Here is an 18,441-nt window from a genome sequence, read left to right on the forward strand (position 1 = left end):
TGAACTTCAATTTACTGTTGTTTTTACGGCCATTATAATTAAAATAAAATAGAATATAATAGACTTAGAAATATATCACTTATGACATAACATTTTTGTCTACCAAAACATTTTGAAGCATTTTTTCTGCATTACCGAAGTTCACTGTCATTTGTCGCTATGTTTTAATGTAACACCTTCACCGGTGAAAAGCCAGGCCACCCAGTCAGTTTTCTTGCATTGTTGAGACTTTTCTCTGGTCAGATAAATTGAAAAGTCCCCGATCTATCATAGTAAGACACATTTTTTGGCAATTTTTTTTTACTCAACATAATTCCCTTCAAGGGTGATACACTGATTATAGACCCTCCAACTTTTCGTTACCATTTTTATAGTACGATTTGTCCTTTGCTTCAAAATAGGCCTCAGTTTCGGCGATCACCTCCTCATTCGACGAAACTTTCTTCCTAGCGAGCATTCTTTTGAGATTTGAGAGCAGAAAATAGTCGCTGGAGGGCAAATATGGAGAATATGGTGGATAAGGAAGCAATTCGAAGCCCAATTCATGGATTTTTGCCATCGTTTTCATTTGCTTGCGACATGGTGCAATGTCTTGGTGAAGCATCACTTTCTTTTTCTTGAAATGCGGCCGTTTTTCGGCGATTTCGTCCTTCAAAAGGTCGAATAACGCTATGTAATAGTCACTGTTAATGATCCTTCCTTTTTCAAGGTAGTGAATGAAAATTATTCCATGCGCATCCCAAAATACAGACGCCATAATCTTGCCACCCGACTGTTGCGTTTTCCCACGCTTTGAAGCGGGTTCATCGTGTGCAGTCCACTCAGATGACTGTCGATTGAACTTCGGAGTGAAATGATGGTGCCTTGTTTCATCGATTGTCACATATCGATGCAAAAACTCTGGTTTATTATGCTTGATCATCTTCAAACACTGCTCCGAATCATCAGTTTGTCGTTGTTTTTGATCAAAAGTGAGCTCGCGCGGCATCCACTTTGCACAGATCTCTCTCATATCCATGTATTCGTGAATGATATACTATTTCTGCCAATTCCAATTTACGGTCATTCAAAATCATTTTGTGGATTTTTAAATGTTTTCGTCGGTAACAACCTTTTTTGGCGTCCACTACGTTCACTGTCTTCGGTGCTCATTTCACCACGGCTAAACTGAGCATACAGATCCTTGATGGTTAATTTTCCTGGGACAGTGTCCGGAAACTCGGCATCAAGCCAAGTTTTTGCTTCAACTGTATTTTTTCCGTCCAAAAAGCAATATTTTATCAACACGCGAAATTCGTTTTTATCCATTGTTTTCAAAATAACAAAAGTTGCTTGACTCAAAATGCTATAATTCACAAACTAATGATCCGAGAGCTGTCAAATTTATACACGCATTTTTTGAGTGTTAGGGCTAACTAAGATATGGATTTAATTCTAGTAGCGCCATTTATGTGTCAGGCCGTGCACTTTTCAATTGACCTATTAGCCATAATATGTGTTTCATGTTATTGGAATCCTTAAAGGTTATCCGGTTACGGGTGCGATTTTTCAACCCGATACTTTAATTAAACTGTTTTTTTTTTCTATTTGATTATATTTAATTAATACACAATTTATTTTATATTATATTAAAAGTATCCTCCTCAATATAACTCAAAGTACTGACCAATACTAAAAACTTAACCAATTAATATTTTACAGACATCCTGTGACGATTATATACCAGATGACGGTAAACTTCCGAATTTGTACTTGCTTGTAGCCGATGATCTATCTTGCAAATTTTTGTTTTTATTGTTTTTTACTATTTCTTCTAAATTATTTCACATGTTGTCACAAAATAAACCTTTTCTGGACAATCGATCCGATTAACGAATCGCAATTCATTTTTATATATAAAAGAAGAATACATTTATACATACAGCTAAAATGCAAATTGATGTTTAATTCTTAGCGTATAGAACTTTATAAGGGGGTTTTCAATAAGAGCAGACCAATGTTAAAATGGAATGACACAAACTGTGTATGAAATACGGGTCCGAGTGGTCCAATTTTTATTGACTCTGCCGCATAGATACGGCTGAATTTGAGCATTGTATTTGAGCCTAGATTATGTTGATTTTAAAGGCGTCAGCATAAGATTGTTTAGAGAGGTCAAATAAATATGTTGGTATATATGTGGCAATTTACATCATCTCTACAAAACTTTAGAAAATATGTAAGTGAGTTAAGCCCGGAGCAGACAAAGATTACTCGTTGTGCAAAACAACTCGGCGATTTAAAAGACCAATTATTAAAGTTCCGACTATTAAAAATGATCGAAATTAACGGGTTCAATGGAAGTTGCTACAAAAATAGACAACAACTTCAATCCTAAAAAAGTTCCTGGAGTTTATGATATTTCACCCGGGTTATTGAAAAAGCAATCATCATGTTGATATACATATTCAATGCTTTTTTGAGACTGAATAATACTCCGGAATGTTTTAAGATTGCTCGAATAATTATGCTTAAAAAACCTGACAAACCGGCAGAGCAAGTTAGACCTTATAGGCCTATTTCGCTGCGACCTGCGATATCCAAATTATTCGAGTCGCTGCTGTTAAAACGTGTTATACCATTTATAATAACACCAGATTTCGGTATTTTGGATTTCGAGATCACCACTCGACAATCGCCCAAGTGCACAGAGTAACGCCGGTTATTGAAAAGGGATTCGAAAAAAATAAATACTGTCCTGCAATATTCCTGGGCGTATCACAAGCTTTTGACCGGGTATGGCATTTGGAATTAATCTATAAAATGAGCAAATTGCTATCGCGGAGTTACTGTCCACTGCTGGAATCATAACTTTTCGAAAGAAAATTTAGAGTCTCGCACGAAGGGGCATTCTCAACACTTAAACGTATTTCGGCTGGAGTTCCGCAACAACAAAAAAAATAGTACTTGGAATATTTGCCAATGACACAGTTATCATGGCAAAAGCGTAATCAACAAGGCCTACAAATTGGCTAGATACTGGAAAATACAGCTTAATAACTCCAAATCTGTCAAGCGTTTGCGGCGAAATGACGAAAACCTAATTATATGAGTTGACGGATGCCCGATTCCTCAAGAAGTATCAACTAAATACCTCGACGCTAGCTTAAATTAGAAACATCATGTTAAACAAAGCACAGAGCAGGTTAGATTCAAAGTCAAGTAACTGTACTGGTTAGTCGGAAGATACTGTCAACTTAACCTAAAATCAGAGATTGGTTTATCGCTCAATCATAAAGCCAATTTGGACCTCAGGTTGCAAATATGGGGTTGAACATCAAGTCAACTAGTAATCCAACGCAGCCAAAACAAAGTTGTACGATTAATGAGCAATGCTTATCGTTACGTAACCAACGAAGGACATTACGATGACAGAAATTAAATGGATATACGAAGTGATCGAGGATTTCGCCTTAAAACATGAAATAAGGTTATTAAATCACATCAACGTGGAACACCCAAAAATTTCCGAAAAACGGCCGCATTTGAAGAAAAAGAAAGTGCTGCTTCACCAAGACAATACACCGTGTCACAAATCAGTGAAAACGATGGCAAAATTCAATGAATTTGGCTTCGAATTGCTTCCTCATCCATCGTATTCTCCAGATCTGGCCACCAGCGACTATTTCCTATTCTCAGATTTCAAAACAATGCTCGCTGGGAAGAAATGTTCGTCGAATGAAGAGGTGATCGCCGAAACTGAGGCCTATTTTGAAGCAAAGGACAAATCGTACTACAAAAATGGTATCGAAAAGTTGAAGGGTCACTATAATCAGTGTATCACCCTTGAAGGGAATTATGTTGAATAAAAGAATCTAATTTTGCCAAAAAAATGTGTTTTACTATGGTAGGCTGAGGACTTTTCAATAACCTGTTAAATATAAAATTTCATAATATTAACTGTATAGAATAATATATTTATATAAAAAGTTTTTACCTAGTGATTCGGTATAAAAGTTACAAGACCAGCATGGTTAGCGCAGGGTCAGGGGACATAACAGTCCTCTTACTGTTGAAAATTAGTCGCGGAAAATCCTGCCCCCATGATAGCTTATAACTATGATTGTCCACAACGCAAGAGTGCAAAACTCCATAAAGAATATCATCCCAGTCACGACGGTATCCAGGCTAGATGAGATCGAATGTCTTCTGGGATAATTTCTAAGCTGGTTTCTCGCCCGGCGCTAAGCTTAATGCCAATAACCGTGGTTTGGTTTGGTTTGGTTTGGTAGATTAACCCTAGTTTGGTAAAAAGAAGATACTAAAATATATCAAAAAAGTTAATGTTTATGTTACTGGTCCATATACTTCTTTGTCTATAAATAAACTTAAATCTATGAAGTAAACGTTATATTTATTTTTAATATAGTATTTATTTTGAAGCAAACATAATACATTATATATAAAAAGAATAAAAAGAATACAGTGTTATTGATAAACTGCCTAATAAATAATATCCGTACTTTAATTGTACAAAATATCTAGATATCCAGATTTATAAGGTTAAACTTTTTCATTTTAGATTTTTAACACTTTTCTATAGCTAGAATGCAAATAACCATAAAAGTCTTCTTCTAGGAAGTCATGGCGTGTTTACTTTCGGTCGTTTAATTTAATTATTTTTATTGAAATTTAACTTGGAAAATAAAAACAAGCCTTATACTGCCATATCAAACCAATACTGCAGATTTTAAATAGGATGTGGGATGAAAAACCAAGATTTGTCATATATCGCTCGTAACCAAGAAATCTGTCTCATTTTCAATGCCATTTAAATTGAAATGCGAATATTACGCGGACTTTTTTTATTTATCTGTCAGAATTTGTATCACATAAATTGCCAGTCATATATTAGGGAATTTTTATATTTTCTATAAGCTTTTCGATTTTTACCTCAAAGGCAAAAATAATAACAAAATGGACGGACATGAATCCAGAGATGTTCCTCTCTAGTCTCGTTATAGTACCTCATGCACATTATTATCATCAATTATTATTACTACTGATCGCCCACTGATCAAAATTTGACCACGATTTATTTATTAAGTTTATCAAGTTTTTCACATAGCAGAGTAAGGATAATTTAAAAAGGATTTGTTATGGTACTAAAACTTGTTTTGACAATATTTTCAACATAACAATTATATTTGATATATAATATTAATTAAAGTAATATATGTCTATATATTAAAACATATTAAAATAAGTGCAAACTATCTCAAGAACTAACAGTCAATAACCTTTTTATATTTCACTTAATTAAATCTAATATTAATTAAGTTTCAAATATCAACTCAATTCAAATATCAGTTTCAAGTATTGTTAAGTTTAAATTAATAAACTGAACTTTTACAAAAAAAAATAAATTAAATTATTTTCAGAACTGTAATAACAATTTCAGATAATGCTTTACTTTTATTTTATAAACATAAATATGGAATAATTAATTTGTATATTAAAACAAGGAACATGTTAATAAAACAATTTTTGAAATTGATATTTGACTTTAGTATGTTTATTAAAACAATAACGAACACAGTTATGTAATATATTTTTTACAATTTAGAAATGTATATTAAAGGAATGTATTTACAGTAATTAAATGAACTATTGACTATTTTTTGTAAATCATCAATATAATTGAATTGCATTCATCCCTAAACCCCTTAATATTTATCAATTCTTTAAAATTTGTACAAAATTATTGTTAAAAATTTATAATTTCTTCTATTTATCCTATGTGTTCCATCTATGGAATATATGTAGCCGTAATTTTTTTCCTGTTAGTAGATGTATTTTTTGGAATCTTGCCCTTGGTAGCTTATCTTTAATTTACCTTTTTTGGCTTTCGTTGATCTATTTCTTTCTACTTTGTCTTATGTTCCACGTGGGAACTAATAACTTACTCATCAACGAAGAATTAACAGTCTCCGAAGATATTTATGATTATTAATATTCTTTGCAACACTAATTTTAACTCTTGATGCACAAATTAATGTATTTATATCTGTAATATTCGGTTAGTTCTTTTTGTTAGGGAATGCATTTACTAAAAAAACATAAATTAATTAAGTTAACACCCCTAACACACAAAAAACCTTTAGAATTACCTCTAGTACAATGATATACAATGTCTCCAGAACCATGTCAATTCTGCTCCGTGTTCACCAAATTAAAACAAAATTTGCTTTCGAAAATCTAAATACCCTGTAAATATGAGGACAGACGATTTTTGGTATTCTCGAATTTAATTAATCTATTAGGATGAAATGTTCGCACGTATCAGGTTTTTCTCTCTCTACAAAAAAATTAAAATGTAATTTTACATGATCATACTATTTTTAATCGTTTTTTACCTAAACTTGCCAAAACTCTTTAAAAGTTCCAACAATACGGGTATAACCGAAAGTAACACAAAATCTTAAACAATATTGCTTAAAATTAAATAACTTCGGTTAATAACATTTTAAACACCACTATTCGTTTTAAAATCGTTTCAAATATAACATCTAAAGATTTATCTTCCGATTTAAAATTGCTCTGTTGCAAAATTTTTATTTTAAAAATTGCACGTCCGTGATTGAATTACATATAACAGAAACGACGAATAATCTGCCGTATAAGAGTTAGAGCTGGCAGCGTTTCGGCCAAGTCCAATAAAAATAAAGCTTAAAATATTTGTTTATATATTTTCTGTCACCGATCTGACGGCTATTCCTGGTTGCTTGATTTTAGCGTATTTCGTTTTACTGGAATTTACTTAGTTGTAACACATATCACATAAATATTTTCTGTCTAAAAATTCTTCCTCCATGTAAGATTCAGGTCTCTTCGTTTTCATCCAGATTAGATTTAACGTTATTATTTATATCAAGAGATTTTTTTTTATTTTAAAATTTTTACAATAGATACCAAGTTTTATCGTAAGCAGTTTTTTCTCTCGAAATTCTAGCATCCAAACTGGTCTATATGATTATTCAATAATAATCTGGCTTTATTCTTTTGTTTTGTTTTATAGCGCCCATGGATTTAGCACCTATAACTTTGTATCATCCGTCATACATGTTTATTTTCCTGGTTTATCGATATTATTGTACTAAATAATAAATGGAATAAAGTAGTGATTCATACAGTTTCTTATCTAGATAAAATGTTAAATATGCCAAGTAAATATTGTATTTATTTATTTAAAAATACTAACATAATAAGTAATAAAATAAATTGTTAATATGAATAAGGGCGCTTAACGTCTTACATATGGTGACCAGTAAAACATACAAACCGTAAAACTGCATATAAACTTAAATGAATAACTACAGGCAATAAGGGAACAAGAAGTTACTCTTATTTACGCTTTCAAAATTTCTATTATCAGATTTGGCTAAATTTATTTAGTTGTACAGAAAATAACAAACAATGCAAAAGTTTGGAAAAACCTCATTTTTAGTTACCGCGCTTATAAAAATAATTGTGCCTTGTTTCGAAAAATGACAATCACACGTTTTTTAAGACCACTAAGGGTACCGCCAATTGTTGATTGTCTATATCTATGTCTATGTCTTCAAACGCTATTCACTGACTTTATGTAAAAATTTTAATAATTCAACAACTTGATATAAAGGTGTACATTAAAAGGTCAATTGAAAAGTCCCCGGCCTACCATAGTAAAAAACATTTTTTTGGCAAAATTAGTTTTTTTTATTCAACATAATTCCCTTCAAATGTGATTATCCTAACCTCTTCAATTACCTCTTAACTCGACGAAAATTTCTTCCCAGTGAGCATTCTTTTGAATCTGAAAGCAGGAAAGAGTCGCTGGGCGCCAGGTATGGAGAATACGGTGGATGAGGAAGCAATTCGAAGCCCAATTCATGGATTTTTGTCATCGTTTTTACTGACTTGTGACACGGTATATTGTCTTGATGAAGCAACACTTCCTTTTTCTCCAAATACGGCCGTCTTTTGGCGATTTCGTCCTTCAAACGGTCCAATAACGCTATGTAATAGTCGCTGTTGATGGCCCTTCCTTTTTGAAGGTAGTCCATGAAAATTATTCCATGCGCATCCCAAAATACAGACGCCTTAACCTTGCCAGCCGACTGTTGCGTTTTCCCACGCTTTGGAGCGGGTTCATTGTGTACAATCCACTCGGATGACTGTCGATTGGACTTCGGAGTGAAGTGATGGAGCCATGTTTCATCCATTGTCACATATCGACTCAAAAACTCGGGTTTATTACGCTTGATTATCTTCAAACACTGCTCCGAATCATTAACTCGTCGTTATTTCTGGTCAAAAATTATCTCGCGCGGCACCCACTTTGCACAGAGCTTTCTCGTACCCAAATATTCCTAAATGATATGATGTACACGTTCAGTTGATATCTTTAGTGTCTGCTATTTCATTCAATTGCAATTTACGGTCATTCAAAATCATTTTGTGGATTTTTTTATGTTTTCGTCGATAACAACCTCTTTTGGGCGTCCACTGTGTTCACCGTCTTCGGTACTCATTTCACCACGTCTAAAGTTAACATACCAATCCTTGATGGTTGATTTTCCCGGGGCAGTGTCCGAAAACTTGGCATCAAGCCAAGTTTTTTGCTTCAATTGTATTATTTCCCTTCAAATGCAATATTTTATCGACACGCGAAATTCCTTTTTATCCTTTTTTTCACTTTTCAATTGACCGGTTATACTCTTACATATAAACGAGCTACTGAATTAAATCAAGATTATTGTAATATTATCGAAGCGAAATCAAGTCTTAACTGCACCTGAAATTACAGCTGCTTTAAATGAAACACGATTACAACCATTTTTAACTACAATTGTAATGAGACGTTTACTGTCTATTAGTCTGACGGAATGCCTAGCAGAAAAAGCACTGAGACGAACTAATACTTATAAGAGAAATAGACTGGAATAGGCCAAAATACATAAACACTGAAGCAAAAAAGAAAATAGAAAGACGTCCTACATACGGATGAGTCAACATTTATGATTTCAAATCCAATAGACTGTGCACTGTGCAGACTGCTAAGCATGGTGGTAGTAGCGTAATAGTTTGACGAGGTTTGGGTAACATTGGACTGGTCGTATGATTAAGATTTATGGAAAACTGAACTAGAACTATCAGCAAAATGCTATTCCTTCTGAAGTTTTATTGTTCAATAAAACAATAACACTAGATATTCGTCAACATTATTTCAAGTGTTCTTAGAGCACAAGGAAAACGAAGACATTTTTCAAATAATAAAATGACAATCACAGTCGCCAGACCTCTATCCTATCTAATTAGAGCGGAACGAACTTGACAGTAAAATGAATAATCGATTCCCATCGAGTTTAGCATAATTGTGGGAATATTTCATATTGAATGGAAGACATTAGACTCGGTGACAACTTAAGATTTGGGCATGATACTAGACGTCAATCTCAAATGGAAAGAGCATGTTAAAAAGAAATGAACAGAACGACAATCCGAATAAATAATCCACAATATTATATCTACTTATATTATATACTACTACTACTAATATTATATATATATACTACTATATATATATATATATAATTATAAATATATATATATATATATATATATTATTACTAACTTTAATTTATTTAACTAACTTTAACTTTTAACATAGTCTAGGGTTCATTAACGGTGTCCTAAATCATAACTTGTATGTTTTTTCAGTAGTGCCAACTTTTGAACAGTAGTGCCAACTTTTGAACAGTAGTGCATATTTTGTCCAATAAAGCAGCCAATGCACGCTATCAAAATTTATCATCGGCAGGTTACAATGTTATTAATTTAGAATTTTTTTCATACCTGGGTCGAAAGTACGTACTTTCGTCCCTAATAACAGGGAGGAAAGTTAAACATTTACTCCCTGTGAGAAGAAGGGCGCGGGTGCCCTCTATAGCGGCGGAAGGAAAAAATTTCTTATGCGTATTTATACACGTAACTAGGGACTATTTATTCTGTCGCTACAACAAATTGTTTACGGCTGTTATTAACGTTGCTACCTCTAACCCTAAAAATAATCATCAATGTTGTTTTGTCGTCACTTAATATAATTCAATAATCCAGAAAAAATTAACAATACGTTATCATCTAATAAATCCACAGACGAGAAAGATGTTATACGAAATTTTGATGTAGAAGCGCGATTGATAATAAATACAGATACGTTGCCGAAGAAGTATATTGATGTCGGGGACCGGAATCAAAAACGTGCTCATCAAAATTTAAAGTTAAATTAATAACGTACTTCCGACCGGCTATGAAAAAAAATCGTATACACCACACGTGCCAAAAGTTGAAATCTCGGTCCTGCTCGTCATGATTCCCGAGGCGAAGCCGAGTTCAACTTTCGGCCGATGTGGTGTAATATACTATTTGTTTACAACGTTTACCGGTTTATAACCTCCAATTCTTACCGCTATTGCTTCAAATAATTTTTTAGACATTTGATAACAGGATTAACCAGTACCAACACAAATGGAAATTCATAGACTGCTTCGGTTACCTGTTACGATGCGTCAGACAGCATTCTGTCTCTTCATAACTAGTAAAATAAGAAGGAAAAATCCACTCCGAGATTAAAACAAATTTTACACTTTTACAAACTGCATTTGGTAATATATTTGATGCCATCTATGAGGTGTTTTTGCTGTTTTAGTGGAAGGACTATAAGTAATCAGTGGATAACAATCGGATGGATTAATCCGACATATTTTTCATACGTCATCTAAACAGAAACAGAATTCTCTTGTACAAGAACTATTTTATTACTTTGGCTACATATTGAATTATCACGTTGAAAATTTGAAACTAAAGACCAAAATCAATTTGAGTGGTGTAATACACCATTCAATGAAGCACAGTTATGAACACGCGACGAGAAGTTAACTAAATTTAGTCTGGTTAGCTAGTTAATTGTCTGGATAATTTTGTATTAAGATAACCCAGCTTGTAAATAAGAATTATAATATTTTTTTCTTATCTAACATACCATTCGTTAATATTTCACATTATATTTAGATGAAGCCCAAAATAAAACAATAAAATATACGTATAGAATTGTTAATAGAAAACTCTGAATAACATTTATGAATATTAATGTCATATCATATCGTTAAGCAGTTTTAAATAAGTTAAACAAGTCTTATAATTTTCATTGGCGCTTTACGACGCAATAAAATTTAATTGAGTTATTCATTAGTATCATTATAAATATTTTTAATACACGCGTTATATTTTTTCATTTTTAGGATCAGTCAATTATTTCATGTTTTATGGAGAAATCTTTGATAAATTCGTGAACCGTGCAATTCATTGGTATACTCGTCGGTTTACTGACTTAGTACAACCCCATATTTACACTCCATACGTCTAAATAGGTTTTATTGTGAACTGATAAATCAGTCTCATTGCTCTTAGGTCAAATTGGGAGTATCCTCCGATTACCCGGTGAAATTGTTTCATTTTGAATCTGATCTTCTTGTCTAACATGAGGTTTCCAAGTTAATCTGCTATCGAGATGCATATCAATTCATTTTCTTTTCTTTTTGGTATGTTTCTTTCAACGAAGTTTTGCATCAAGATTCATTCCGAGATACCTAGCGATGTTGCTATATGGAATAAAAGTACTTTACTCATTAACATTTATTCAATTTTTATTTATATTATTATTTGCGTGTTACAGTTTTCTGGTTGCTTCATCACTATCGTCTCCAATAACAAATATCGCAGTGTCATCAGCAAATATAGCCATAACATTTTCGCTTTGTGGCATGTCACATGTATGGTATAGGTAAAGAACAGAATCCAATAAATTGCCTTGCGGTATGCCAGATTTTATTTATTTCATTGTTGAGTAAGTTTGTTATTGTTTAATTCTAAATGCCCAGGCTGAGATGTAAGAGTTTAAAGGTTCAGCGTATTATTCGATAGAATTCTAAAGTTTAAAAGTTTTTTAAAGTTTAAAGTTCATACTCGAGTCTCAGACTTTATAGGAAACTTGCGCTATGAAAAAGAATATAGCTGAGGAAACCTTATTTTTCTTAGTATGTTTTTTCAGCAATATGATGTGATGGAATTCAGCAATGATTAGTTTTAAAAAAAAACAACAGTATGTTAGAAAAACAAACAATGAGAACATTAACATAAAATACCATAGAGATAGGCAGCAATAATCAGAAAGAAATCAACAATAGGGAAGAAAGAATAATTAAAAAAGTGCTACGCGTACAGCTGAACCATAAAAATCAGGAATCAATCCTTGGTGTATTAATTTAAAAAATTCTACCATAAATAGTATCATTTATGTGTAGCTTTTGAAAAAAACACTCCCAAGGTTTCAACTATCGTCTCTTCAATACGAATAACTATAAACGTATGTTGAATTAGACATACATGGAAATTTTATACTATGAATTAATTCTCAGGAATTAATTTTTGATGAAATTATTTTTGCTTCTTGAACCTGTCTAATCGGATGTTTCTGTAACAATATTCATATTAAAACTGTGTCAATTAGATATTATTTCTTATTGTATTATGATATTTCTGCCGAGGTTTAAAGGTAAAATATTTAGTTTTGAAAAATGTATAACTTTTTCTTATTAATTCACCTCTATATGTAGCAATTCTATGTTTAAGCATAGAAAGAAAATATAGAGTACGTTTTCAAAAGGATAAAGCTCGGCTACATATTGAAAAATCCGCAAAAACGCCGAAGTGCTTAAATTTGTTACATGAAAATACTACCAAAGAGGATTTCACTCATTCGGTCCATTTCAGGAGCACCATCTTCGTCAGCCGTAGATCTGAAAATCCGACGCCATTTTAATATTTCATCTTGAATAAGATTTAAATTTAACTGGATTCAAAAATGTGTGACTAGGGGCTAATTTTGCAGAAGAACAATTTTTTTTTCAATATAAAACACTCGTCCACCCAGCTCAAAACACACAGAAACAAACATGTTTCAACATCCAATTTATCTAGTCTTACACGTAAAATGATTCATATAAAGTGGAAGTGCCTACCTTTCAAAAGGTTTCAGTGACTTAGGGAATTCATAATTGGAGGATCACTGGAATAACCGGATCGAGAAGAATCGCATCACATTGATGACTTAAAAATGGGGGAAGAATGGCTTTCCAGTAACGCTTGGTGATTGGGCTGCACTAGTGAAGGGCAGTGGCACTGTATCTTTAACTTATTTTATATATATTTTATACTTATATTTTATTTGTTAAGCCTTCACTGGTTTAGCGCTTGAGGATCTTGATCACTGGTAAACTTGTAGTCAGATATCGCATTGGCATAAGTTACCAGTGGCCTAGTTCCAAGCCTGTTTGAAAATTCCTCCAAAAGCGATCTTTGTGATCCCCATATTTGGATGTGCATGTTGCCATTATGTAGCTTGTTGATAATATGACTTGAGCCGTTTGAAAAATGATATATCGAGCGATTGTAAAAATCTGTGCGGAGGAAGAAATAGAGGCGTAATATCTCCTAGACTCCTAGTCTCCTTTAATATGTTGCAATCATAAATAAAAAGTTTCTTCATTTACCCGGCCTTTTTCTGTCATAAAAATTTTAGTAACGGGTGGCACACCAATGAGAAAATCATCTCTTTCGTTTGCGCATACCTTTGAAAAGAATAAATAGAGGTATTTACTGATCTGTTGGTTTCATACAGGCCAAGATATTTCCACCTCGTTTAACATGTCACACTAACATCTTTTGCACCTTTTGGGCTGTAATAAGGGTGGTCGATTATTAAGCGGAATCCCCATTTTATCCACATTGCACACGCATTCAGATTACCCCCTTAAATTGTGCTGTTCCAGCCCTCTGCGTCCAAAGTATTTTTCCACTTTTCCCTTTTTATATTTGATACTTGCCCTTGATACTCCTGTCTGCGAATAGTTAACTCCTTATTTCTTTTCAACATTCAGGTTTTTTCAGTCCTAATTAGGTTAGGTTATGGTAGGTTTACCATTCCTACTTATGTCATAAATTTTTAGTAAGATGCTAGCTGTTTGCGTTCCATGTTAAAGTAATTTTAATGTGATTCGCATCGGATCTAAAATTTCTACCATCCAAAACTTATATAATACAACAAATACTGTTTTAGTCTGAGATACGTAGGTAAGTAAAACAAAAACGAATAGCTAAATTAATTATTATTAATTTCTTGTTCGTCGGAAGACGTTCATTGCCGCACTAGCCCTAATAGTGGTATTATATTTAAGAAGGTTAATTCATCCACATTATGATCCTACAAACCCAGGATGCGTAGAAGCTAGAGCATCAAAGTTACGCAAACTAAACTCCAAGAAGAAATGACCAAAAGGAAGCAACCAAGAATATATGGCCAAATTATTGGAAATGACCTGTACGACGAAGAAATGACCTATGCTCTAAGTATAAACTACATTGTACAAATTGAAACAAAAGCAGAGGAAGCCACCATGAAGGAATTGTTATTAAAATTAATAACAAAAATGGACAAGCAAGAAGAGTACTCTACTCTCTTCTTTTTTTACATCACGACATATTACGAAGATTAGAACCAATAATAGGACAATGACTTCAACTAGTAAACTCAACTCAACGGAAAAACAGCAGTGTTATATGATCATAAAAGGCCGAGCAAGAACCGACGGGTCCTCCTAGATGTAACCTTGTCATAAGTTTAAAAACTTTAAACTTTTTGTTAATTTTAGATTAGACGACAAAAAATAATAATAATATATTGATAAAGAAAAGGATAGCAAATTGAAAACATTTTTTTTTAACTTTTAGTCTAGTGAAGTAAATTATGAACTTTATTTTCCAGAGATTTGTTTTCTCTATATTTCTAAATACATTTAGATTAAAATATATTCCCTTTAAAAACGTTAAAGATGTTTAACTATATTTGCATATAAATTACAGCATACATTTTTTAATCAATTTCATCTTACATTAGATATGCTTAGTACAATTTTAATTTACAAATTAATTTATTACCACTGTTATGTTGTACTTGCATTAATATACAAGCAAGGCGAGTACGGGATTAAAACATCAGTATGCATTTCCCAAATTAAAATAAAACTAAACTACTTAAGCTAAAGTTAAAAATACACTTATACACTAAACAAGTTCGTGTGGTTTGGTTCACAGCAATATTCTGATTTCCTACGTGTTGTCCAGTAGCTGTATCTCTTTCACGTTGCTGTGATTTAGCAACCTTATTTCATGTTTTAAGGCAAAATCTTGGATCACTTCATATATTCATTTAACTTCGAGGTCATCGTGCAGCTCTTCGTTGGTTACGTAGCGATAAGCATTGGTAATTAATCGTAGAACTTTGTTTTGAGTACATTGGGTTACTAGTTTGTTTAATGTTTTAGTGCAACCCCATATTTGCACCCCGTAGGTCCAAATCGACTTTATGATTGACTGATAAACCAATCTCTTTTATTTTAGGTCAAATGGAGAGTATTTTCCGACTAACCAGTACAGTTTCTTGATTTTGAGTCTAATCTTCTCGGCTTTTTGTTTAACATGATGTTTCCAATTTAACCTACTATCGAGATGTATTCCGAAGTATTTGGCTGATTCTGCATGGGCAGGAATCGGACATTGGTCAAGTGATATAATTAGGTTTTTGTCATTTTGCCGCAACGCAAAATTAACGTGGACAGATTTGGAGTTATTAAGGTGTATTTTCCAGTATCTAGTCCATTAGTAAATAAATTACAGTATATAAAATTGTTTTAACTCTTGATAATAATTTTGTGGGTTTGTTTCAGATCAAGTCAACTGATTTACCTTGGGATCACTTCGTCACCCGTCGACCACCTAGACCAGCCAGTCAGCAAACTAAACCAAAGAGACCAGTTACCGTAAGCACGTCAACAAATTTAGCCGTCAGAAGGTAAGTCAAAAACATTAACACCAAGTATAATGGTAACAAATGTTCATCGATTCCGACAACGCAAGGGTAAAACCGTCGACCATAAATAAAATAACCTGAATCAGAAGCGTTAACCTTACTATAGGCGTTTTATTGTTAACAATAAATAATTCTGACGTTGGCTGTATTAAAAATGCATTAACGCTATTGCGGTTTCACCGCTGATGATTAAATCTCAACGCAAGAAATAACTTTAATCTGATATGGAACTGAAATCGCCTCTGTCATTTTGATTTGTTGAGGTTTAGATTGGATGAGGTGTGTCCGGCTCGAATTTAGGAGGGCTTTTACTTTGATTGTTTTGTTTTGTATTTACAATGTAAAAGTCATTTAAAAAATGTATTCTTTAATAGATTGAACTTAACTCATAAATATATTTTTAGTATTTCTCTTAGTGATTCAACAATCTGCCCAATAGGCAATAAGTATATCTTATGATAATTATTATTTACCTGACATATTATTTACAATTATTATTCTTTATTTTATTATTATATTTATTATATTTTATTATTTACATTATGAATATCATTACTGAAATCTATATTTTTCTAGTATCAACCATCAGATCGAATGACATTAAAGTCTACGAACTTTACTGTCATTCGACATCACATGTCTCTACTTTATCGGCCACATTTTGCTCATTGGGTCAAGTACACCAACACTTTGAATTACACTCCTTATGGATTCTAAAGGAATATCGCGCTGTATCACTTAATTAGCACACAACACATTGCTTGGAACCGTTAAATGATGACTATATTTGCTAGAAATACTCCATAGTTGGATTCCGTATGATCAAAAAGGCACTTAAGTATTAATTTCTACAACAATGTCTTAGTAAATAACTTATGACTGCTAATTTTTATTTGCGTCCGACAAGCCAATGCATTTGGTTTAGTTTAAGTCCAAGTTGTGTTCGTTTAGCAAACTTCCCTTCCTTTTTTCAAGTTAGATGCCTAAATAGCACGCCTACTTAGCCTGTTTTTCTACATAAAGTAAGTTACATGAGTAGATTTAGTTTTGTTGACTTTAATACGCCAGGCTTTAACTCTTATTTCATTAAGGTGTGTTTCAAGTTTCCTCTCTGTTATCATTGGTTCTTCATGAAGTGACAAAATCTGAAGTGACTCTGCGTGTGTTGCCACAGTAGAAACCATGTTTTTGGTCGATAGATCGTCAGTATGTATACTGACTCCTTTAGAAGATTCTGGAAAATACACTGCCTTGCTTTCATAATCTTGTTTTATAGTAAACTGTCTATCTGTAAAATAAAGATTCAGTTTTTTTTTAATTTTAACCTGTAACCTAGTATTCCATAATTTATCAAAAATTTTAATTATGATTATTAAATCCAAGAATGCAGCCGGGAAATATCTTTTAGCATTTTGGTCTGTGTATTTGCTCTACAGTTTCTTGTATATTATGAAGCCCAAATTGATACCTGGAATAATATTTCTATTTTCGATGATTGCATTAAGCATCTTGATATTTCTTAAGAAAATGTGCGATTCCAGGTAATAAACTTACAGGTCTTTAGAATCGGCGGTTTTCTGGTTTTAGAATCATAATAATTTCAGCCATTTTCCAAATAGTAGGGAAGTAATTGATTCGTAATAGTACATTAAATATAAATGTTATCAATTGTATGCTCTTTTGTGGTGGTTCTTTCCCAATTTTTCATTTTTTTTTCAGATCATAACCAGAAGTTTTTTGTGCTTAATATCCCTCATTATTATTTGTTTAACTTCTTTGATAGCAATTTTTGCATTTGAAATAGGGATTTTAGGAGGTAGGTAATTTTATTTGCTTTAAGCGCACTTTTTAAATGATTAGGGAAAATTGATTGTATCTAAGAAACTTAGCATTTTCTTCATGTATAGCATTTTCTTGAAGTTGAGGGTGTTTAAAAACCGACTGACAGTAATATTGCATATTTAAGGTTTTTACAATGTAATAATGATTATGTATTATTATCCTATGCGTGTCCTATCCGCTAATTCCTTTCCGGTTTTTTTTTTTAGTTAATATTTATTTATTGAAAGTATTGACCACTTGATTCTACCAATTTTGGTGTAAGTGGAAAACTAATAACTGGATTCTGCTTTAAGCTAAACCATTCATCGAAGAAGTCATTTTTAAATTCTTCGAAATCGGTGAAGTGCCGCTCTGCAAGACTGCTTGACTTTACTGATTTTGTTGTATGAGACAATGTGTTGCCGTGCTACAAAATCGTCTTATCATATGTTTGAGCGTATTGTGATCGTTCTTTGTTTTGAACCTTAAACGCCACATTTGAATTTTCGAAAGCACGTTTGTCTCTTATATATAACTTTTATAACGCAAAAACAAATCATCATCAACTCTTGAATGTTTCCTCCTCAGTTAAATCGCAGTTTGCATCAGAGCAT

General features: G+C 32.7%; 1 protein-coding gene across 1 annotated transcript in view; it reads left to right on the plus strand.

Moving 5' to 3' along the window:
- The window catches only part of LOC143192548 (uncharacterized), a 118,244-nt gene that overhangs the window by 35,479 nt on the left and 64,324 nt on the right, over positions 1-18,441 (plus strand). The window contains exon 4 of the mRNA XM_076397946.1: positions 15,864-15,988. Coding sequence (XP_076254061.1) covers positions 15,864-15,988 — 125 coding nt within the window. The remainder of the gene's footprint in view (positions 1-15,863; positions 15,989-18,441) is intronic.

This window comes from Rhynchophorus ferrugineus, unplaced genomic scaffold, assembly GCF_030347505.1.
Source record: "Rhynchophorus ferrugineus isolate W39M unplaced genomic scaffold, kcgeb_rfMv2 rfM3, whole genome shotgun sequence".
NCBI classification, from domain to species: Eukaryota; Metazoa; Arthropoda; class Insecta; order Coleoptera; family Curculionidae; genus Rhynchophorus; species Rhynchophorus ferrugineus.